This window comes from Vombatus ursinus, unplaced genomic scaffold (assembly GCF_900497805.2).
Source record: "Vombatus ursinus unplaced genomic scaffold, bare-nosed wombat genome assembly UNPS02005459.1, whole genome shotgun sequence".
In the NCBI taxonomy this organism is placed as follows: Eukaryota; Metazoa; Chordata; class Mammalia; order Diprotodontia; family Vombatidae; genus Vombatus; species Vombatus ursinus.
Genome location: NW_020945237.1, coordinates 9,395,325 through 9,419,228, shown reverse-complemented (window position 1 = coordinate 9,419,228; position 23,904 = coordinate 9,395,325). Strand labels below are relative to the sequence as shown.

At 37.4% G+C, this 23,904-nt stretch overlaps 1 protein-coding gene across 1 annotated transcript in view; it reads right to left on the bottom strand.

Moving 5' to 3' along the window:
* MRC1 (mannose receptor C-type 1) overlaps positions 1 to 23,904 on the bottom strand; it is a 127,947-nt gene that overhangs the window by 1,681 nt on the left and 102,362 nt on the right. The window contains exons 24-28 of the mRNA XM_027847954.1: positions 22,942 to 23,171; positions 16,303 to 16,468; positions 14,456 to 14,605; positions 8,396 to 8,509; positions 626 to 793 (exon numbers count right to left, since the gene is read on the bottom strand). Coding sequence (XP_027703755.1) covers positions 626 to 793; positions 8,396 to 8,509; positions 14,456 to 14,605; positions 16,303 to 16,468; positions 22,942 to 23,171 — 828 coding nt within the window. The remainder of the gene's footprint in view (positions 1 to 625; positions 794 to 8,395; positions 8,510 to 14,455; positions 14,606 to 16,302; positions 16,469 to 22,941; positions 23,172 to 23,904) is intronic.

Here is a 23,904-nt window from a genome sequence, read left to right as displayed (position 1 = left end):
CATTTATTTAGCACTTTACAGTTTATAAGATACTTTTCTAACAGGAGCCATATGTGATAGATATTGGAAGTATCATTATTCCTATTCCATAAAGGAGGAAATTGAGACTTGGAGAGGTCAAAAGCTCATCCATGGTTATGCCATTGCCAGTAAGTGGCAAAGGTCAGACACAAAAGTCTCCTGATTCCCTGTTCACTGCATCATTCCAAGCTATCATCAGCATCAGATCCTAGTTATATGAAGTATTGGAGAGGTTGCTTGGGCTATCAATATCCCCAGAATGGGTTTTCTCAACCATTTGTGATTTTGGCAGTATGAGAATATATCATCAAAATAAAATGATAAGCCTAAATTATAATCTGAACATAAAGATAAATGGCTTTGTTTTTTCCTGGAGAGCGACAGACAGAACTCTTTAAGCATGGTTACGTTCAACCTATCTCTAAACTCCCAAGGTCGTTCTCCATTTATAATGTCCCAATTCCATTCCAATGTGGTTCAAATTCTACTGGATACCTAAAAATTGCTATTTACTTCCTTCTATTGGCCCCTCATTTATATCTGACTATGTGAGTAGTGGAAATGGTGATGAACATTTCAACATTACAGGAAAAAAAATACTTACTTTTTTCTCTTTTACAAATATACCCTTTGTAAGAAGAGCAGTAAAGGTTATTCCATAGTCCACTTGAGGAATAGAGCTCCACGCAGTCTTCATTACGATCACTAGAGGGCTCTCCTGATTTCCAGTTGATAAAAGATACTGGGTTGTTGTTTATCCAAAGCCAGTTCCCTGATTGTTAGAGGGGAGAGCCAAAAGTCACTTAGCAATAATCACCATGAAAAACCTCAACTCTTTTAAGTAGGCAGATATATTGACCTTATATAGATGTATTTTAAAAAATTCATAATAGAGTCCATAGATTCTAAACCATTTTTCACCTATGAGCTACAGTGTCCAATTGTTGAAGACAAGCAGAAACTAACTCAACATCAAGAAATTTTAAAGAGTTTTTAAAAGTATCTTCTACTTACGAAGTACCAGAGTTAGTGCTGAAGGAAGTACAAACGTACGTGACATCTATCCTGCCATCATGCAGCTTAGAATCAAGTAGGGTTGCTAAGAAATCCACACAGATAGCTATAATACAAATCAAATTTGATAATTGCATAATGGAAGTATTTAAGCTCAGAGAAGGGAAAGTTTACTTCCAACTTCCAGGCAGGCTTCATAGAAGATGTAGTATTTGAACTGGACTTAGAAGAACAGATAGAATTTCAACAGACAGATGTGTTAAGGAGTTTATTCCATGAATAAGAAATAATGTCAGCAAATGCATAGTGGCAGGAAGTTATGCTTAGAAATTCATGAGGAGTAAAGTTTAGCTGGACAATAGAATGCAGGAAGGAGATAAATGTTTTGGTAAGCTTGGAAGTGTAGGTTAGAGCCAGATTGTAGAATGAATGGAAAAAAAAAAAGATTAAATATTGACCATGTTCTGGGCACTGTGCTACATGATGGGGGAAACAAACCAAAAGTGAGATAGTCCCTGCCCTCAAGGAGCTTATATTTCAATAGGGAGATATAGGGACTTTGCCTAACTCCAGATAGGTGGACTTCACCATTTTCAGAATCTCTTGATTCTTCAAGAGGAATTCAACTCAGAAACTCACCCTCCTCAGTATCTTGTGCCTCTGGGCCCTTTCTCCCCTCTGATTGCTAAGGGTAGAGTGGAGAACTCCTCCCTGATCCTCTTTCACTTAAACATGGCATCCAGAGAATTCTCCTCATCATTCCTTATCCAGATACCCTCTTGAACTTCATCATCTCAAAAACTCATCACTCTGCAAGATGATATCAACTTGGAAACTCATACCTCCTCATATCATTTCCCAACCTGGCTGGGTGACTCCATTGTACCAGGTAACTTTTCCCCTGTATCTCCATTTTTAAGCTTCATTTTACTCTACTCCCATTAGATAGCGAATTCCTTGAGGGTGTAGACTGTCTTATGCCTTTCTTTGTATCCCTAGAAGTTAGGACAGTGCCTGACACATAGTAGGCACTTAATAAATGCCTATTGATTAACTCTGAGTAAACCAATTCTGGGTAGTTAACAGGGATTGTAAATTTACCTACAGAGTTGTCAATTGATAGAACTTTCTTTTTCTTAAATAGAATTTTATTTTTTCCCAATTACATGCCAAGACAGTTTTTAGCATTCATTTTTACAAGATTTTGAGTGTCAGATTTTTCTCCCTCCCTCCTTTCCTCTCTCCCCTCTCCTCTTACTAAAATGGTAGGCAATTTGATATGGGTTATATATGTGCTATCATGTGAAATATATTTCCATATTAGTCACAGTTGTGAAAGAAGAAACAGATCAAAAGGAAAACAAAACATGAAAAAGAATAAAGCAAGTGAAAAAAAATGCTTCGATCTGCATTCAGACTCCATAGTTCTTTTTCTGGATGTGGATAGCATTTTCCTTCCTGAGTCCTTTGTACTTGTCTTGGATCATTGTGTTGCGGAGAAGAGCTGAGTTAATCATAGCTGATCATCACACAATGTTGCTTATACTGTGTACAGGATTTTCCTGGTTCTGCTCATTTCACTTTTCATCCGTTTGTACGAGTCTTTCCAGGTTTTTCTGAAATCTGCCCATTCATCATTTCTTATTTCACAATGGTATTCCACTACATTTTTATACCACAGCTTGTTGAGCCATTCCTCAGTTGATAGGCATCCCCTCAATTTCCAATATTTTGCCACCACTAAAAGGACTGGTATAAATATTTTTGCACATGAAGATCCTTGCCCCTTTTTTTGATCTCTTCGGGATGCAGATCTAGTAATGGTGTTGCTGGATCAAAGAGTATACAGTTTGGTTGCCCTTTGAGTATAGTTCCAAATTGCTCTCTAGAATGATTGGATCAGTGTGCAACTCCACCAACAATGCATTAGTGATCCAATTTTCCCACATCCTCTCCAACATTTATCAGTTTCCTTTTTTGTCATATTAGCCAATCTGACAGGTATGGGGTGGTACCTCAGAGCTGTTTTAATTTGCGTTTCTCCAATCAAAAGTGACTTAGAGCACTTCGTTGCCTATAGATAGCTTTGATTTCTTTATCTGAAAACTGCTTGTTAATATCCTTTCACCATTTATCAATTGAGGAATGGTTTGTATTCTTATAAATTTGACTCAATTCTCTATATATTTGAGAAATGAGGTTTTATCACAAATGCTTGCTGTAAATATTGGTTCCCAGCCTTCTGCTTTCCTTCTAATTTTGGTTGCATTGGTTTTGTTTGTGCAAAAGCTTTTTAATTTAATATAACCAAAATTATTTATTTTATATTTTGTAATGCTCTCTATCTCTTGCTTGGTCATGAACTTATAACTCACTTAGCTTCTTCAAGAATTTGGGTGTTATACTATGGTACATATATATTTAATATTGATATTTTTTCATTGCCTGATTTTTTTTAGCAAGCTGTAGTTTCCTTCCTTCTCTCTTTCACTTTGGTCTATCTTTGCTTTGTCTGAGATCAGGATTGCTACCCTTGCTTTTTTACTTCAGCTGAAGCATAATAGATTCTGCCGCAGCCCTTTACCTTTACTCTGTGTGTGTGTCTCTCCTTCAAGAGTTTTTCTTGTAAACAACATATTGTAGGATTCTAGTTTTTTATCCACTCTGCTATCTGCTTTCATTTTATGGGAGAGTTCATCCCATTTATATTCACAGTTACAATTACTAATTGTGAATTTCCCTTCATCCTATTTCCCCCCATTTATGCTTTTCTCTCTCTCTCTCTTTCTCTCCCTCCCTCTCTCTCTGTCTCTGTCTCTGTCTCTGTCTCTGTCTCTCTTTCTCTCTCTGTCTCTCTTTCTCTCTCTCTCTCTCTCTCTCTCTCTCTCTCTCTCTCTCTCTCTCTCTCTCCCTCCTCTCTCTCTCTCCTTTCACTCTGTCCTTCCTCAGTGTTTTGCTTCTGCCTACTGCCTCTCCCTGTCTGCCCTCTCTTCTGTTAGTTCCCACCCCCACCTTTTACTTAATTTCCTTCCCTCCTATTTTCCTGTTGAGTAAGATAGATTTCAAGATTCAACTGATTGTATTGTATTCACTCTGTGAGCCAATATTGAGGAGAGTAAGGTTCAAGCAATGCCCATCACCCACCCTCCCATCTTCCCCTTTACTATAATAGGTTTTTCATGCCTCTTCATGTGAGAGAATTTACCTTATTCTATCAATCCCTTCCTTCTGCACTCAGTGTACTCCTCTTTCTCATCCCTTAATTATTTTTATGTCATTCCCTCCAATTCACCTGATACTCATGCCCTGTATGGATATTCCTTCTAGCTGTACTATTAGTGGTACAATTTTGAATTACAAGTATCATTTTCTCAAGTAGGGATGCAAACAATTCAGCTCCATTGAATCTCTTATGTTTTCTTTTCCCTTTTTTTTACCTTTTTAGGCTTCTCTTGGGTCTTGATATTGGAGGCCAATTTTTTCATTCAAATCTAATTTTCTCCTTATGAAAACTTGAAATCCGTCTATTTCATTGAATAACCATTTTTCCCCTTGAAGTTTTATGCTTAATTTCACCAGATAGGTGATTCTTACTTGTAGTTCTAGCTCCTTTGCCTTCTGGAATATCATGTTCCATGACCTCTGATCCTTTAATATTGCAGCTGCTAAGTCCTTTGTAAACCTGATTGTGGCTCCCCAATATTTGAATCGTTCCTTTCTGGCCACTGGCAGTATTTTTGGGACCTCTTTTTTGAGATGATTGGTGGATTCTTTCAATGCCTATTTTTCCCTCTGGTTCCAGGATATCAGGGCAGTTTTTCTTAATAATTTCTTGAAAGATGCTGTCCAGGTCCTCCTTTTGATTATGGTTTTCAGGTAGTCCAATGATTCTGACATTGTCTCTCCTGGATCTATTTTCCAGGTCAGTTGTTTTTCCAACGAGGTATTTTACATTTTTTCTATTTTTTCATTCTTTTGAATTTGTTTGATTGATTCTTGATGTCTTATAGAGTCATTAGCTTCCACTTGCCCAATTCTAGCTTTTAAGGAGTTGTTTTTCTCAGTTAGCTATTGTACTTCCTTTTCCATTTGGCCAATTCTACTTTCAAAGCAGTTGTTTTCTTTTTCCAAGCTGCTGACTCTTTTTTCATAATTCTCTTGCATCACTCTCATTGTTTTTCTCAATGCTTCTACCTCTCTCGTACAATTTTTAAGCTCCTTTTTGAGCTCTTCCATGAGTGCTTTCTGGACTTGAGACCACTTCCAATTTTCCTTTGAGGTTTTGCCCAAAGGTGTTTTGATATTGTTATTCTCTTCTGAGTTTGGATCTTGATCTTCCCTGTCGCCATAATAATTTTCTATGGTCAGATTCTTTTTTTGTTGCTTTTTGCTTGTCTTTTTTGACCTTTTTCCTTTTTTTAAAAAAGTTGATCTCTGCTCCTGGGGTGAAAAGGGCACTATCTCAGGCTTCTTGTGCCAGGGGATGCAGGCCCTTGCTGTTTACCTGGTGCTACAGTGGTGTTGCCTTGAGGGCCATAGGAATCCCTTGTGTCTGGTGCTGCACTGAGGGGGTGGGGTGGGGATGGCCGGTGCTACTGGAAGCTATAAGGGTCTGGCAGTTTCTGAGGCCAGTGGGGTGTTTCTGCATTTCTTTGGAGCAACACTGGAGCACATGTCAGTCTGGCTGCTGGTGGTTGCCTCTTTGCCCATGGCTATACTGAAGCATGTGGTAGTTCTTGGAGCTGGAATCTGCCCATTCTCCTGGTTCTGCTGAGGCATATGTGGTGGGGGGCAGTGTCCTGGTGTTGGCGTTTGCTTGTTCCACCCCACTGGGGCTCAGGATCTCCCACTGGGTTGCTGAAGTGGGGCTTGCTGCTGCTTGCTGCAATGCTTCTTATCCTGGACTGCATTCCCCTTTTATTCAGGTGAGACAGATCTTTCTTGCCAATTTTCCAAGTGTCTTGAGCTAAAAGATTGCTTAACCCCATCTTTTTGTCAGGTTCTGCTGTTCCAGGATTTGTTTCGTGAAGCTATTTTATGGTTGTTTAGAGGTGAATGTGGGAGGGTTATGGCGATTTACTGTTAACTCCACCATCTTGGCTCCCATGATACAACTTTCCGTTAGTAATTGTGTTTAAAGTTTTGATTTGATTATTGTTTCTGGAGCAAAACAGATACCAAAGGTGGAGAAGGAGTAGGCATTACTTGCTATACTAAAGAGGATATCAAAATAATGGCCAGGATGAATGGCTAGTTGGGACATGAAGCAAGCATTACTTGATCTGAGGCTGACAGTGCATAATGGAGCTCCTGAGTTTATACTTACTCACAAAAAGGACAACTCAACCCAGACTGAGAGTGCTAAAGGTGAATGGATTATGAATGGATTAATGTAGGGAATGGTGATTGGAGACCTAAATGACTTTTAAGGGTTTTGACCAGCACACTAAAGAGTTTGGACTATGTTGGGTAAAAAAATGAGAAACTATTTAGGGTTTTTGATCAGTACAATAACAACAGCACATTAGAAACATATATCTGGCAGTGGTACAAAGAATGAACTTGAGGAAGATTAAAAGAAAGATTAAAAATCTGTTTATGAGACCAGCAAACTGGCGAGGAAAGAAATGAAGAGTTCTTATTTGTGGGAAGAGAAAGGAAGAGAATAATTCAAAAGCTACTGTGGAAATAAAAAAGGTAGGACTTAGAAAGTAATTAGGTATGTACAAAGTGAATGATAAGGAATACGGTGAAACAATGAATACAAGTGTTACTATTCAGATTAGTAACCCGAAGGAGGAAGAGTATGTTTTGGCTTCCTTCCAGTCTCAATTAGAGACCCACCTTCAATAAGATGCCTTTCCCAGTTCTCCTTATACTCAATGCGTTTCCACTGACACTACCTCTGATTTATCTTTTCTATATCTCACTTGTACATAGTTATTTGCCGTGAGCTTGTTGGCGGGAGGGATGATTTTTTGCCTTTGTTTGTATCCCCAGTGCTTAGTATAGTGCTTGGCACATAGTAGGAGCTTAATAAATGCTAGTTGACTGACTAGGCAACTATAAAAGGAGACTCAAAGCTTTAAAGGCTCATAGGAATAGTAGTGTTAACTAATCACAGCTCATATGCTGAACTCATCTTGTTCATGCAAATAGTGAAATGTTTTACTCTTTTTCTTTTCAATTTTAATCTTTTACTGTACAAGAATATTCCATCAAGAATATTAAATAAGTATGGGGGGAAAGCATAACTCTAACTATTCCTATTGACCACAATATGTTGTTTGTTACAAGAGTTTTCTTTTTCTTTTATTTTTTTTCAATTGGGTAGGTAGGGAGCAGAGTGTGATGGGGATGGCAATAAGGTTGTCCAAAAAAACAGGAAAGAAAAAAAAGAGGTCATTGAAGTATGTTTTTAGAATTCACAAAAGTGAACAGAGGGGCCAGAAAAAAATCACATTAGCAGGACAGAATTGAAAGTCAAAGTCTGAATTGATTATCTATTTAAAATGAAAAGTAATCTGCATATAATAGAAATCACCATGGCACAATCCTTTTTCTGCTCAGATTGATAGCTAGATAAATAAACCTAATTTTAGGTATGATACACACATAAATATATATATATATACACTCATATGGCATGATACTTAATAGCAAGGTGTATATACATATATAAATGTATATGTGTGTGTACACATACATACATATACACATATATATACATACATACACATACATATATGAATACCCACTTTATTTGATGTTTCAGTTCAGAATAAAATATTTTTAAAAGACCACAACATGCTGTGCACTAAGTTTATCCACTCCTCATCTTTTACAATGAAAATATGATGAGAAAACCATGACTCAATCACAAAACCACTGAAGTTGTTGTTTGCCCTCAGAACAGAGATTCCAGATGTTCAATTCAATTCAATTTCAGTTCAAAAAACATTAAGTGCTTTTGACATCCAAGTCACTACAGAGATAGAAAAGTGAGAAAATCCTTACCCTGAAGGAGTCCATCATCTCCTGGGGGCAACAGAGAAAATAATACATACAACAGTAAGTAAGATAGAGTATAAAAGAGTAGAATGTGATAGGGGACAAGTAGATACACAAATACATATAAGAGAATATAAAGGGGTCAAATGTGAAAGGAGCAAAAAGGAAATTCAAAGTATTCAAGGAAAGTTGGAGAAGTGACAGGACACTTCCTCTGAGAGGCACAATGGAAGAGGTGACAGTGGGAGATTGACCTTGAAAGAAGAGATGGATTTTAACAAGTAGAAATGAGGAGGGGTGGGGGCAGAAAATGTTTATGCTAAACAAAAAAGGTATAACCAATACTTACCTTCTACATTTCTAAACATTCCTATCCAAAAATTGGTTTTGCTTTTAAGTGGCTCAACCTTGTATGTCAGAAAGGTCGATTCCACAGCTGACTCAATGGAAACCAAACTTGCACCTGCGAAGTGGACAAAGGAACAAATATAATTCAGATACATGGAACTGGTGGGAATGGTTTATTCTTTGTGCCAACTACCTAATAGTTAAGGTGGTTAAAAAGTGGTACTGGATCTTGATCTGCTCTTCACTAAGGGACTGACCATTTCTTTGCATGACACAATACCTAATGACTGGGTGCCTCCTTCCTAGCCACTCAGTGGCTATTCATTCGACCTATCTAAATGAGGGGCTCTTTACCTTTTTTGTGCCCTGGACTTTTTTGGCAGTTTAGTGAAGCCTATGGAACCCTTCTCAATATAATATTTTTAGGCAAGACAACAAGCTTGTCTTAAATATTTATAATTTCCTAAGCTCTGGAGATACAAGCAAAAAGAAAGACAGTCTTTTCCCTCAAAGAGCTAACATTCTAATAAGAGAAGACAATACACAAAAGGAAGCTGAGAAGGGGGGCATTGTATCAACATCCAGAAAGTCGAAAGCAAAGTCAGGAAGGGAATGAAAATTGGTCATTCTGGGACCCTTCTCAAAATTCATAAAATGAAGTACATAGGATTACAAGAGAAATAAATTGTATTGAAATAGTTTTCAAGATTTTTAGAAAAAAAAAGTCAGAGACTCAATCCAAGAACTGTCCTAGATTAATTCAGATTTTTAACTTTGATCTCCATAATAGTATCAGTTCATTTCTAAGGTAAATATTATCATTCATTTACTGCAAAATGTGGTGGGGAGGGGGGAAGGAAGAGGTGAAGTGCTTTATAATTATTGTTAAACTGACATACTTTATATTAACATACTGGCACAAAGGTACTTGGAAGCAACATGGTACAGTGGGAAAAGTCATGGATTTGTAGCCAGAAGAAAACATAGGTCCATATCCTATCCTAGATACTTACTAGTTGTGTGACCTTGGACAAAAGTCATTTCATCTCCTAGGCCTCAGTTTCCTCATCTGTAAATTGAGGAGATTAGACCTGATGACTTCCAAGGCCTCTTCCATCTAAATTTATGATCCTATGAGATGTTATTTCTAATTTCTAGGACTTATCATCAACCACAAACAACTTTACACGACGGCTACAGAAAGTTGTTGGTGTGAGTGCCAGAACTTTTCATGAATAGCTATAAAATGAAGATTTGTGTTCTGCCCAATAGCATAGAACACTGTAATGGAGTTACTGAGATTCAGTAATGTTGCATTAAGAACGGAGAAGACAAAATTTGATGAAGGATATGTGGTGGCGGTGATATCAAAGGAAAATCTAGTTTGAAAGAGCTGAAAGAAAGGAGAATATTTCCTGTTTCCAGTCTTTCCTCTCCCCAATCTATTTTGCACACTGTGAATTGAGGACTCTTCCCAATATACCATTTGTATTGTATTGATCTTTAGATCAAAAGCCTTCAATGATTCTCCCCTGTCAGTAGGATAAAATCCAAACTCACTATTGTTCATTCTTCCTTTTGAAGAGGACCAAAGACATCACAGGGTGATGACTTGATTTGTGCATGAATTGGACTTGGGTGAGGCAGAGCTGCACAAAGCCATCAACCTCACTCACTCTTCCAGAGTCATCAAAATCCAGTGGCAAGACAAAGTCAGGATGACTAGCAGTGGCTCAGGATGCAGTGGATGGCATCTTTAATGCCTGACCAAGCTCTAAGTGCCTCACAGTGCCTACTTCAGTTGCCTTTATGGCCATTGGAACAAATTGTTCTCATCCACCCATTCTGATGGTGGAGTGGGGTGGGGTGGGGGGGAGTCTTCACATGCTTGGGCTCACCAACAGGTCTGTGGCCTGTTGGTTATCCTCAACCTGGTTTAGTCTGTGTGCCAAGACTGTTTTACCAGGATGTGGCCATTGTAATGCTACAGCTTCTTGGAGTCACAGGTGAGAATTGGGTGAAAGGTGGAGGCCAAAGGTGGGTGAGCAGCCCAGAAAAGGGTTAGGCAAGCCCTCACACAAGGGGTGCTAATCCTCCCTGAACACTCCACATACTCCCTCCCAGACTCCTTAGGTTAGTGTACAAAACCTTCCTCAGTCTAACCTTTATTAACACCCTCACCCCAAACTAATCTCTTAATAAACTACTGTATGAGTCTTCAATTCCGGCCAAATTGTTCTAATACTCACTGTGACTCAAACATGCAAGAATTACATTCCTACTCCCATAGAGTATACATACAAACTTAAAATCAATTAATCAATCAACAAATATTTATTACTTACTAAACATCTGCTGGATGCTGGGCATTATGGTAGGCCCTAGGATACAAATACAAAGAACAAAACAATCCCTTCTCTCAAGAAGCAAACACTCTAATGGGAGAGAGACTAAACCATACATAAACTAATCCCTTCATTTTATAGTGAAGAAAACTGAGATCAAGAGAAGTTGAAATAGCTTGGCATTGTGATACGGCAGCCTGCCTTCATCTCTACCACTTAGCTAAATTCTACTCTTCCTCCAACATCTATCTCAAATTCTATCCTGTCCTTCCTTCACTGTCTTGGCCAACCCTCAGGAAACACCTCTTCCTCTGAATTTCTCAAACACTGACCGACTATACTAGTTTGTCAATTAGCATGTACTAGATTTTATTTATTTATTAGAGATAGATAGATGCATGAATGGATGGATGAGGATCCTGGGCATAATGGCTAGAAGATAGACCTTAGGGATAGGGAGATCTAGGTCCCACCTCTAATACATACCATCTGTATGATCATGTGCAAATTACATAATCTCTGGGTGCCCCAAGCAACTCTCTAAGACTTTAAGTTATAGATGAGTTGCTGAGCTTCATCACTAGAGTTTGCACACTGGGAGTTCCCCACACCAGTGAAGCCACATGTCCTGACTACATATACCTATACCTATGTCTGCATCTATATCTATGTCTAAGTCCATATCTATATCATATATATGTATGTATACATCTATATCTATGTATATCTCTATATAGCCTGATGTTGTAACTGAAGTATAAGAATGTGTCTTACTTCTTTTTATATTTACAATGCTTAATGCAGAGCTTTGTACAAAGTAGGTATGTAATAAATTTTTGGATGTTTGATATTACCAGTCAAAGTAACCTATTAAAGGTGAACATTCAGCAAATGGAACAGTTCTATGGTTTAAAAATAAATGTGAATTTTCTATGAGTTCAGAGATTCAGAGACCTATGTGATATGTATACACATGCACATTTGTACATGTATGTACATACATGCACTGTGTATTTACATACACATATTTGTAGTGATTTAACCAAACATTTATTAACATCTATCAATGTCCACCACCGACCCCCATCCCTTTTTGGCCCTTTGCTTTGCTTTGCTCTGTTTTTGCCCAGTTGAAGTTAATCAGGCACTGGAGTTTCATGCCGCAATACACTTACCTATCATCTTCTACTGAAAAAAGACCATTCAATCAACATAAACTCTAGGACCCAAGACCAAGGATTCCCTTTCCATTTCTTCAAATTAATTTCTCTTTCAGGGAGTATTTCTTGTCCCATGGTGGTTGGGGGAAGAGGGAAAAGTGAGAGCAACAGAGACAGAGAAAGGAAGGAAAGAGAGTGGGGAGAGGGAGAGAGAGACAGAGAGACAGAGACAGAGAGAGAGAGATGTATAGAACTTGTCTGAAGCACTCATTCCAAGGGAAAAAGGAATAGGAGGGAAAAAAGAGATATGTTAAAATGATGGAGGAGGAGATCTCTCCATTTCTTCTCTTTCCAAGTCTGATCAGCTGAAGTTAATCAGTAAAATACTGCTGCTATCCTCTTCCCATACCCCCTTGGCTAGCCTTTTTCTTCCTGCCAGCACTTGACACTAGAACCAATACCAGTTGGTACCACCCTATATATTTGGATGGAGCTATAATCTCACCAATTCACACATTCCCACTAATAACGCCATTCAGCATCCATGCATGACAACCTATCCTGTGTGACTCTTCTCCATATTCTACCACGAATACCATAAAGGGTTCCTCAAAGACTTTCTGGACATATGCTGTACTGGGGTTGATGGTAAGGGCACTTTCTTTTGAAGTTGGGCAGAGATCAATGGAGAATGCAGGCTGGACACTAGTTATCTTTGACTCCTTCTACAGGACTGGCCCTAATTTTTTTTCAGTTCATACATTTCTCTCATGATATCTTTCTACCTTCCTGGAAAGGCTTTTACCATAGTCCCACCACCAAAATCAGTGTTTCCTGATGACTACCTGCTTAGGTTCTTATGGAGAGGCCCATCACCAGGAATTCAATCACTTAGGGTGGAATATAGACTTTAAAAAATTAAAGGGCAAATAAGGCATTACTTCCAACTAAGTAGAAGTCAAAAGAAAAATCTCCCTTGTTATTAATGCTTTATTTCGACAATGAAAATGGTTGCTCAGGTCAGATTTGATTGGTTTTACATATTTAGATAAAAATAGATTTTATCCTGTTTCTCCCAGTGACGAGTTTTTGTTAGTGTTCTACTAGCCTATTTTTGGCTGGGACCCCTAAGATCAGATCCAACTCTGAAAATGTATTACTGTTCTGATGAATAGCCACTATTATTGAAAAGAAAAACTTTTTTCCTTTAATTAACAAACTACTTTTGAAAAAAAAGAAAGTAAACAAAGCAAAGAAAATCAACTGAGACTCAGCAAAACACTAATAAGTGGATTAAGTACCTTAGCAGTGAGAAGTAAACTTTTGTTATTTTATAAAATCTAAATCAGGTGGTTAAACTTTACCTGAATTAAGAATTTTTAACAAAAAGGGCCAACTTTGAATTCCTATTTCTGACACATACTACATATCTCTAGGCCTCTGGCAATTCATTTTCCCTCTCGGGGCCACAATTTCCTCATCTATGAAATGAAATGAAATGTTTAGAGTTGACAGTCTCCAAGTTTCCTTCTAATTCAAAGTCATAGGATCCAATGATGGGTCTGGACAGAAATCTGAATAAAAGACCAGTTGTTGTTGGGTCAGTTGATGATTAAACTAATATCTTAAATGATGAATATACATTAATAAGATTACAGATTTAGAGTTTAAATGGATTGTAGAGGTCATCTAATCCAACTGCCTCATTTTACAGATGAGACCCCACTGAGAAACTGTGACTTGCAAAAGGTGAGATTTCAGTGAATGGAAGCAGCATGAAAAATATTTCAGAGATTAAATTCTACATGGTGGTTTATATTTCAAAATAATTCTGCAGCAGGTCCTTTGGAAAAGGAAGAGTAAAGGAAGAAAGAAGGGAGGAGTTTTAAAAAAGAGAAAGACCTAGGCTAAATGACGAGGATAAGATTTCCCTGCTCAGCTGAAAAAGGGGTCACAACAATCTTCTATTTTAAAGTATTTAAGAAGCTTCCTTGAATTTTAGCACTCTTTTCTGCAACATCCACCCCCACTTATGAGGATCTGATGCAAATGGTTTTCTGGTATTGGTGAGATGACTCTTAAGGACAGAGTCACTAACAAGGGTCATCTCAGGATATAAAAACCACTGGATTTGAAAATATTATGACCAGTGAGAAAAGAAAGTTTCTCTTGATTTGGCTGAAGTATGGTAATCCAGTGAGTATCCCTAGTTGGGAACTTTGAGACAGATAAAATGGGAGAAGAGGCCAAGCACTCTTTGATATATGTACTGAGTTCACCTCTAAAACTACTGGGATCATGTTTAAAAAAACAAAATGGCTCTGTGGCTATGGAAAGCCCAATTCTTTCTCACTGTTCTAGGGTTTGGACAAAAACTGGCAGACATACTTTGGAGGAGGTAATATGGCTTTCTATGCTAAAAGAAATTCATTACAAGGAAGCAAATAGAGAAAAAGTAGAAAATCAGGTATTTGGCATTTATCATTTAAAGAATTTAAGAATTGTGCTCCAATATGTACAATCTGTGAGCCAGCTCTCAATAAAACTCATACTTACCCATTCGACTACATTCCAGCAGAGCTTGGCCCCAGCTTCTTGTAGAGGAAGATTCAATATAATAGCAGTGACGATGGAAAGGGATCCATGAGGTTTGTTCTGAATCTGGACATCTACCAGGTAATTGTGGAGGCTCCGTGGAGGGTTTTACTGAGAGTTAAGAAGACAATTAAAAAAAACCCCTCAAGTTTATGAAACAAAAGACATTTTAGGATTAACTTCAGGGGAAACAAAATGTACTGCTGGTCATATGGAAGAAACCACTAATCGTCCATCATTTGAATTCATCATTATCACTATTTGAATTTTTATTTTCTTATTGGTTCTGTTGATTTTACATAGCCACAAAAAATATAGCTGCGACATCAAGAGGATCCTAGAACCTTATAGCTAAAAGGGACCTTTAACCCAATCTCCTCATTTTCTCCATGATAAACCTGGTGTTTGTGACTTGGCTGAGATCACACTGTTTCTTAGAGTCTGAAGCAGGATTAGAACCCTGGCCTCTCGTGTGGTTTAGCAGAAATAACAGTTAAATGGGGAGTCAAAGGAGCTGGGCCTGAATTCCAGCTCTGCAAAATGCTATTTGTGTGAACCTGGGTGGATTGCTTTCTTGCTCTGGGTCTCACTTTCCCTATCTAGAAATGAGGCACCTAAGACCCACAATGCTCCCAAGTAAAGTGCAAACCAGATTAAAATGTAAATATTTAACAAAATAAATAAAATATGATAAGAGATAGATAATATTACATTTTAAAACTAAGTCAACATGTGGCCCATAGGGATCCTTTTGTACAGATTGGTGGCCTCAGTTTCTATTTGAGTTTAGCACTAGTGCAAATGATGGTCTTGAAGGCTTTTCCCGACCCTAACTCTTCAATCCAATGATCCTTTTGATGGTGCTATCTCCCAGTCCAGTCATATTTCTACTATGGTCTATGGCCATTGCTCATAATTCAGAAATTGCGTAATCAGATACATGCACGGCAATATATAAGTTTAATTCGTGGGCTCCCAGGTGAAATTTTGCAAAGGTATTACTACTCTCAGCTACTGCCCTAAGTTCCATGCTCACCATATACCCCACAAGCCCTCTGGAGTTGAAGGCCTCTAATGTTTCAGTCCTACCTGGTTAGTGCAAAGTTAGCATTGATGACGCTTACACCATTGCACCTCTGGTGTTACAGACAAAGGCCAAAGATGCCATGCTAACTTTGAGTGCAGTTTCCCTAATTCTGAGAAATCTAAGAATGGGCTGTGTTCCATTATTTTATGTTAGAATTGCTATCTGTCCCTGAAAAAAATAAAGAGATGTGCTTTGGGAATAAGGTGCCATAAAGTCAGAAGAATTCACTAATAAACACTTAGAATATATCAGTGACAAACAAACACTGGTAATATGAGAAGTGGAAATGGGGACTGAGCCTGTGATTTCATTGGTATAGGGAACTCCCGGATGGGAGAATTGCTATTCTCAGTGCAGGTTGGCATGGGACCTTCTCTGCAGCTCATTCCCAGAGAGTTGCCTGGGCAGCTTAAGTGGTGCTGGTGGTCACCGTGTTACGGGCAGGATTTTAATGCAGGTCTCCCTGGCTCCAGGGGTGGTTCTCTGTTCACTATACCAGAATAGGAAGTGTTTCACCCTCATTTCAGCACTGTTTGGGCCTGGAGGAAAGAAGGGGTAAACCGATAAAGAATGGTTGATCTGACATCTTCCTGTCAGATAAAGGAGAGATTTTTGCCTGCTCACAAGTTCCTGAGACAATGATTAATACTTCCAGCAGATAGGTACCTGCTTGCTTTGAAAATCGAAATCCCCCCCAAATAATATTGTAATATCTGATTACCATCTGATTTTTTGCAGAGAAATTGGTAAGTTTCATTACAGGATGCTGTCTTCCAGAATCCTTCCAGATCCATATAGACACAACCTGATTTCACCTGAGGCTCCCCAGGGCCCCAGTTTGTGTATCTCATTCTCCATTTATCTATCCATGCATATTCACCTTCAGTCTATAAGGAAAAAACAAGGACTTAAGTTACTCCATATAACACCAAATTAACCAGCTGAAAAAAATTTTTAATCAAGCCAAAACTTTTCTCCCCATAGACCAATGAACAGTTTGAGTTGGAGAGCATGTTGCAGGTCATCTAATTTTATAGAGAGGGAAACGGAGGCCCACGGAAGTTAACAACTATTCCAAATTCACACAATTAGTAAAGAGAATAGGATCAAGAACCCAGGTTTCCTGATTTCTAATCTAGCACTGATTCATGATGCTTCAGGACATCTTTTGTTTTATTCAGTTTATTCTTTTATAATTTACTACTTCGGGGTAGCTAGGTGTCCCAGTGGATAGAGCACTGGCCCTGGAATCAGGAGGACCTGAGTTCAAATCTGGCCTCAGACACATAATACTTAGTAGCTGTGTGACCCTGGGCAAGTCACTTAACCCCACAGCCTAGCCAACAAATAAATAAATATAATTTTCTACTTCATGCAAAGTTCTTAACTACATAGCCTAATTAAGGTCCTAAAAGTGACAAAATGTTTCAATTATTTTTTTTTCTGTTGAAAGGACATCTATAGCAGGCAATGTTCATTAACAGGCTACTGTCCAACATAGGCAGAGTTGTTCCATTATTGACAGAAATATCTTGCAATGTTATAGCACATAAATCAATCAATGATTTATTTCTCATTGATTCCATATAAATAATTATATAATTAAATAGTAATCATGCTAATTTGGTTGAAAATAATGCCTTAGGATAAAGCAAATTAATCTTCTTATATAAAATAAATGTACATTATATTCATTATGGATAAGTAAGAATAAAAGAAAAATATATTTAAGCTCGTGAAAGAATTATGACAATAATTATTAAGAAAGGTATCCATGCTTAAATGGCAAAAAATAATTTAAAAATAAAAAACAAAAATTTTTAAAAACAAAAGATAAAATACCTTCATAAAATTGATTCACAGTCAATATTATACTTCCTTTTAAGCAATAGTAGTGAGAGGACTTAGTCATGACCTTGTTTACCAGAGGAGCCTCTAGTTCAAGGTTCTTTTGTCATGTGGCAGGGTCACTGCTCACCGCTGACTCCCCAGACAGACAACAACAGCTCCTCCTCTCTTCCTCCAGAGGCATTTGAGACATGAACCCATTCAGGGAATATTCCATACTCATAAGAAAACAGTAGAGTTTTAGAAACCTATAGTAACTGACTGTTAGAGTGCTCATATAAAGTGCACCTGTCACCCAGCCTTAACCTTCCCCTCAAAAAATATTCTGCAGGCAATTGTAATTGCATTCAGTGTTTAAATGGATCTGTGATCCCAAGGCTGGGAATATCCACTGCAATAATTCAGATGGCCATCCATTGACCATCTTGTGGGACTCCTGCCCATATCTTCCCTTAAGTTCACTACAGGGGATTCATCCAATGTGCTATAGGCCTTCCTAACTTTCTGTTGACATGTTCAGGACAGCAAATAAGCTGTCCAGGGTCATCTCTTAATCTCATAACATCAGCGACCCATCTTCTTCTTCTATCATATATCCCCTTGTGCTTTGGTTTTTCTTCAAAGTTCTTTATTTGTTTTATGTTGCATTCTATTCCATGACACTACCCACTTACCCACAGACCCCTGGCTAGTACTCATTTTAATTCTATTATAACTATAGTTTTCTTTGGCCTGCAGGGATAGAACAACTTGAGTAGAATATTGGTTTTTAAAAATGAGCCTTTCTTTCCCAAGAGAAGCTTGATAGGATCAGAGATTTATAGCTGGAAGGGAGCTTAGAGGTCATCAATCAAATCCTCTCCCTTTAGAGATGAAGAAACAGACACAAAGAAGCTAAGTGACTTCCTCAGGGTCACACAGCTAGTGTCTGAAGTAGGATGTGAAAGCAGATCTTTCTGTCTCCAAGTTTACTTCCCTATCTGTTGGGCCACATTGCCTCTCCTTAAGAAGCTATGCGACTTTACAAGGCCTCTTCCCCATGTTTTATCCTGGGTCCCACCTGTTGTCTATTTGTTCTATCTGTCCAAGATATATATACTGATGAATAAGTTATCCATCTATGCTTTTTCCACTTGTCTTTTCTTATGTGAACTCTTTTGAATGACTGTGGATTTCTTCCAAGAGGTTCTGCAATGTTTCAAGGCTTGATACAACCAGCAATCAATCAATCAACATTTATGAAGGGCCTATTAAGGGCAGGTAGGCGGTGCAGTGGGTAGAGCACTGTCATTGGAATCAGGAAGACCCATCTTCATGAATTCAAATCCAGCCCCAGACACTTACTAGCTGTGTGATCCTAGACAAGTCACTTAGCCCTGTTTTCCTCAGGCCAAATGAGCTGGATAAGGAAATGGCAAAGCACTCTAGCATCTTTGCCAAGAAAACCACAAATGAGATCATGAAACATCAGACACAACTGAAATGTCTCAACAACAACAACAAATTACGTGCCAGGCGCTATGCTGTGTACCCACAAAGCAAGGGTATGTAAAAGACCACATCATCCACAGAGAATATTTCTTCAGTTTGAACTCTGGGCTCAATCCCCATCATTACACTGGCCAACTCCTATTGGCAAGCATATTACTTTCAAAAGTCTACTTGTAGCCAAAAATACCCTCTTTGAGAATGTGCTTAATGCATGATATGTGATATACTATTTTCATACAAATTTTATATAGATGGGAAAATAGGCATATAGGTAGGTATATAGACATCCTATTAGTTGCTTATTTTTACTATTAAAAAATTTCAAGATTTTTGCCATACCTTTGGGATCTTGACTTCTTTCACTTATTCCATGACTCTATCCCTCAATACTCTCACAACTGTGCTGCCTCCAGATCAGACTTCTAGGTACACTTGGTCTAATCCTATCATTGTTCTCTTTAATGCCATTTCTACCTTTTCAATAATCACATCCAGGACTGTATGTTCTAAATGTGGTGCCTGAGAGTCCAAATATGGGGGCGTTATTATCCTGGATAGTGAAAAAAAATCTGTTGCAAAAATCTTTGCAGATCTCTTCCATTTTTCTTTTATTTAGAAACTTTAATCCAGCACTAATCTAGTACTCTAAATGCATGATCCTTGTCTAGTCAAGAAGCATTTACTAAGCACCTACTATTTACAAGCAAATTTTATCAAACATTTAAAGATCAAGTAATTCCAATATTAAATAAATTATTTGGAATAATAGGCAAAGAAGAGATCCTACCAAACACCTTTTTAATTTTTTTTTTATTTTTAGGCAATTGGGGTTAAGGGACTTGCCCAGGGTCACACAGCTAGAAAGTTTCAAGTGTTTGATCTGAGCCTGGATTTGAAATCAGGTCCTCCTGACTTCAGGGCCAGTGCCCTATCCACTGCCCCACCTAGCTGCCCCTTCAAGCTCCTTTTATGAAACATACTGACACCTAAACCAGGAAGAGTAAAAACAGACAAAGAAAGTTATAGAACAATTTCATTATTGAATATGGATGCAAAAATCCTAAATAAAATACTAGTTAAAAGATTACAATAATGTATTACAAAGATTATACATTATGACCAACCAGGATTTATATCGGGAATGCAGGGATGGTTTAACATAAGGAAAACTGTGAACATAATTGGTTACATCAATAATAAAAGTTTAACAATCATATGATTATATCAATAAATGCAGAAAAAACTTTTGATAAAGTACAACACTCATTTCTATTAAAACACTTGAAAGTATAGGTATAAATGGATTTTTTTCCTTAAATTGATAAAAAGTATTTAACTAAAACCACCAGCAAACATTATTCGTAATGGGGGTAAACTAGAAGCCTTCCTAGTAAGAACAGGTATGAAATAAGGATGCCCACTGTCACCAATATTATTGAATATTGCATTGGACATCCTCGCAATAGCAATAAGAGAAGAAAAAGAAATAGGAGGAATCAGAATAGGAAATGAGTTTAAAAAATGATCTCTTTTTGCATATGATATGATGATGTACTTGGAAAATCCCAAAGGCTCAACTAAAAAGTTAGTTGAAACAATTAATAATTTTAGGAAAGTAGCAGGATATAAAGTAAATCCACATAAATCATCAGCATTCCTATATATCACAAACAAAACCCTACAAGAAGAGATGGTTAGAGATACCCCATTTAAAATAACTCTAGACAGTATAGAATACCTGGGAGTACACCTACCAAAACAAAACTAGGAGCTATATGAACAAAATTATTAAAAAAAAACTTTTATACAAATAAAATCAGATTTAAATAATTGGAGAAATATTGATTGTTCATGGGTAGGCAGGGCCAATATAATAAAACGGACAATTTTACCTAAACTAATTGGTATATCCCATCCCAATTAAATTGCCAAAAATTATTTCACCGAATTAGAAAAATACAGTAACAAAATTAATTTGTAAGAACAAAACATCAAGAATATCAAAGGAATCAATGAAAAAACTGTAAAGAAGGAGGTTTAGCAGTAGCAGATCTTAAACTGTATTATAAGTCTGTAATTATCAAAGCTATTTGGTACTGGCTAATAAATAGAAAGGTAGATCAGTGGAATAGAGTAGACATACAATTTACAGCAGCAAATACATATAGTAATCTTGTATTTGACAAATGTAGAGACTGAAGTTTTTGGGATAAGAATTCATTATCTGGTAAAAATTGTTGGGAAAACTAGAAAACAGTCTGGCAGAAAATGGGCCTAGACCAATCTCTTACACCATTTACCATGATAAGATCAAAATGGTTACATGACTTAGATATAAAGAGAGATATTACAAGAACATTTTAAGAACTTAGCACTTGTTTAGTGACCAAAGTAAGACTATATTACTGGAGAAAATTAATCATATAAATCTTGACCTTCTCACTATAAATAAAACCAGAAGAAAGTTCAGCTAAACGGAAGGCTGGCTCACAATTTCTCTTTGAAAAGGAAAATAAAAGATTTGATACTTAGCTTTATTGTACAACTAAAGACAATAAGGAACATCATTTCATGTGACAGTTGGTCATCCCATATTTCAGTGCTCATGATAAGCATTTGCAAAGTAACTACCATGAAAAAAAATGCAGCATAATGCACCACCCTCTGTTATAGGTAGGGAGAAGGAGGGAAATTCTATAAAAACAAAATAAAACCAAACTTAACATGACTTCCCAAATTAAATCAACATACACTCTGAGGATCAGCATAAAATAGCATGGAGAACGAGCCTCAAAGTAAGGAAGACCTATGTTCAAGCCCTGTCCCTGACACATCCTGCCTATGTGATCTGGGGCAAATAATCAGATCTCTTCACATCACAGGAAACTCACTACAAAAATAAGCAGGTGGTCAATTTGCATCAGGAGAGAGAGTTACCTCAGGAGAAGTTCTGTATCCTCATAAAATCATCATTCTGGATTTAAAAAAAAAACAACTCTGATACTTACTTTAATGCAAAAGTGGAATAGGTGAGGAAGACAAGAGACATATTGGAAAATCATCACCAGGGGTAAAGAATGAGAAAGGTCAGAGACTTGTAGGCTACACAGAAACCTCATGGTCACATACATGAATACCTTCTTAAAAAAAGGAATCATTAAGTATTGGACATGGGGAGCATCGAGCAATATCACAAAATAAAAGAACTGCTTGTATTTTAGCAGACAGAGAAGAGACCCATCTTTGTTATGAAAGTCACCATTGATTCAAGTGTCTGTGTACGACCAGACCACTGACTCCTTAGAACAAAGGCCAAAATCAACACAGTTAGAATAGTAAAAATGAAAAAATGGAATCCTGTTCATTTAAAACATCTCCATCTGACCTATGGAAAGCAGTTATTGAGGATAAGCAATGATACATGGAAAGAAGAAAGGAACCAGATATCAACAATTTTACAGGGATAAATTTCACTGATGTGTATCAATTGACATTAATGAAGAAACAATGACAAAAACAAAAGTGTAAAAGCCACCTTAGTTAGCAAATACTTGATTGAGGTTATTGATCAGAGACAAATGGCAACCAAGAAAAATACTGGTTTAGAATATACTTGTTTGTAAAATTGAGTGAAAAATAGTGATTGGAGATTATGGGACATATTACCTCACAAAAAAGGAAGGAGTAGACAGTAAAACCAGTTTAAAGAAAGCTCAGCAAGAGACCCAACCTTAAGCAAAATCTGTCCAAGGATATTTAAGAATGAAAATGAACAATAAACAACTATACATATATATACATATATACACACACATATATATTTGACAATAAACATAAGAAAAAATGTAATGGTGCTACTTGAAAAAAAGGTAAATAATTAAAGCTGATTAGAATTGGGATATGATCTGAGGAATTCTGAAACAGGATACAATATAAGAAATTCTCAGATAAGACCTTGGAAAAATATTGCAGGTTCTTAGACTCACTGAAGGGAAGCCTAACATTTTTTCGAATATCTTACCAAGTTGCTGTTCAGACCAATCCAAATAGGTTCATTGTGTTTCTGCATTTCCAGCCATACAAATGCATTGATATAGGGGTCTACGATGCTGGCAATTTGGGAGGATTTACTCTGGCAGTATTCTGCTGCATCTTTCCATTTCATTTTCATTGCCATGACCGAATAGCTACTGTCACCAAACTCGATGAAGTCCTCAGATGCTGGTGTCACGGAATGAGGCAGAGCAGGGTCTGAAATTTAAAAAAAAGATATCATTTTAATTATCTCAATGAATAAAGTTGATTGAATTGAGGCCACACAGGGTGCATAGCACTGTATTGGCATGGAATTATCAGAGCTAAAGATGCATCCTAACAGATACAGAACACTACATATCTATTCAACGCACAGCATTGAAATGTACAACGTATTCTATGACCGTTTTCCTATAATAAATGGAGATATTTTGATCTTCATTACTGGTCTTCAAAGGGAGTCATTTCCAAATTGGTTAAAAAACAACTACATAGGGGTAGCTAGGTGGCACAGTGGATAGAGCACCAGCCCTGAAGTCAGGAGGACCTGAGTTCAAATCCGACCTCAGACCAAACACTTGACACGTACTAGCTGTGTGACCTTGGGCAAGTCACTTAACCCCGATTGCCTCACTAAAAAAAAAACAAAAAACAACTATGTGTTAAGACCAGGTTTATCTGATAAAGAAATATATTTTTCCCAAACGATAAATATATGCTTCTTGCAAATTTAAGAGCAAAGAACTAAGAATGAAATATACAATGTCAGAGGATGGATTAATCTCACTAGAAAGGAGGAATCTTCTATCCAGTCATAATTTTGAACCTTCTCCCTTTCAACTTTCTTTCCCCATCTTAGTTGAATCGCTGTGTTAGGAATTAGCATGGTCCTTGTTCCACAACTCCTCCAAATCATCAGGGTGTGCCTTCCTATGGGTAATATATGTAT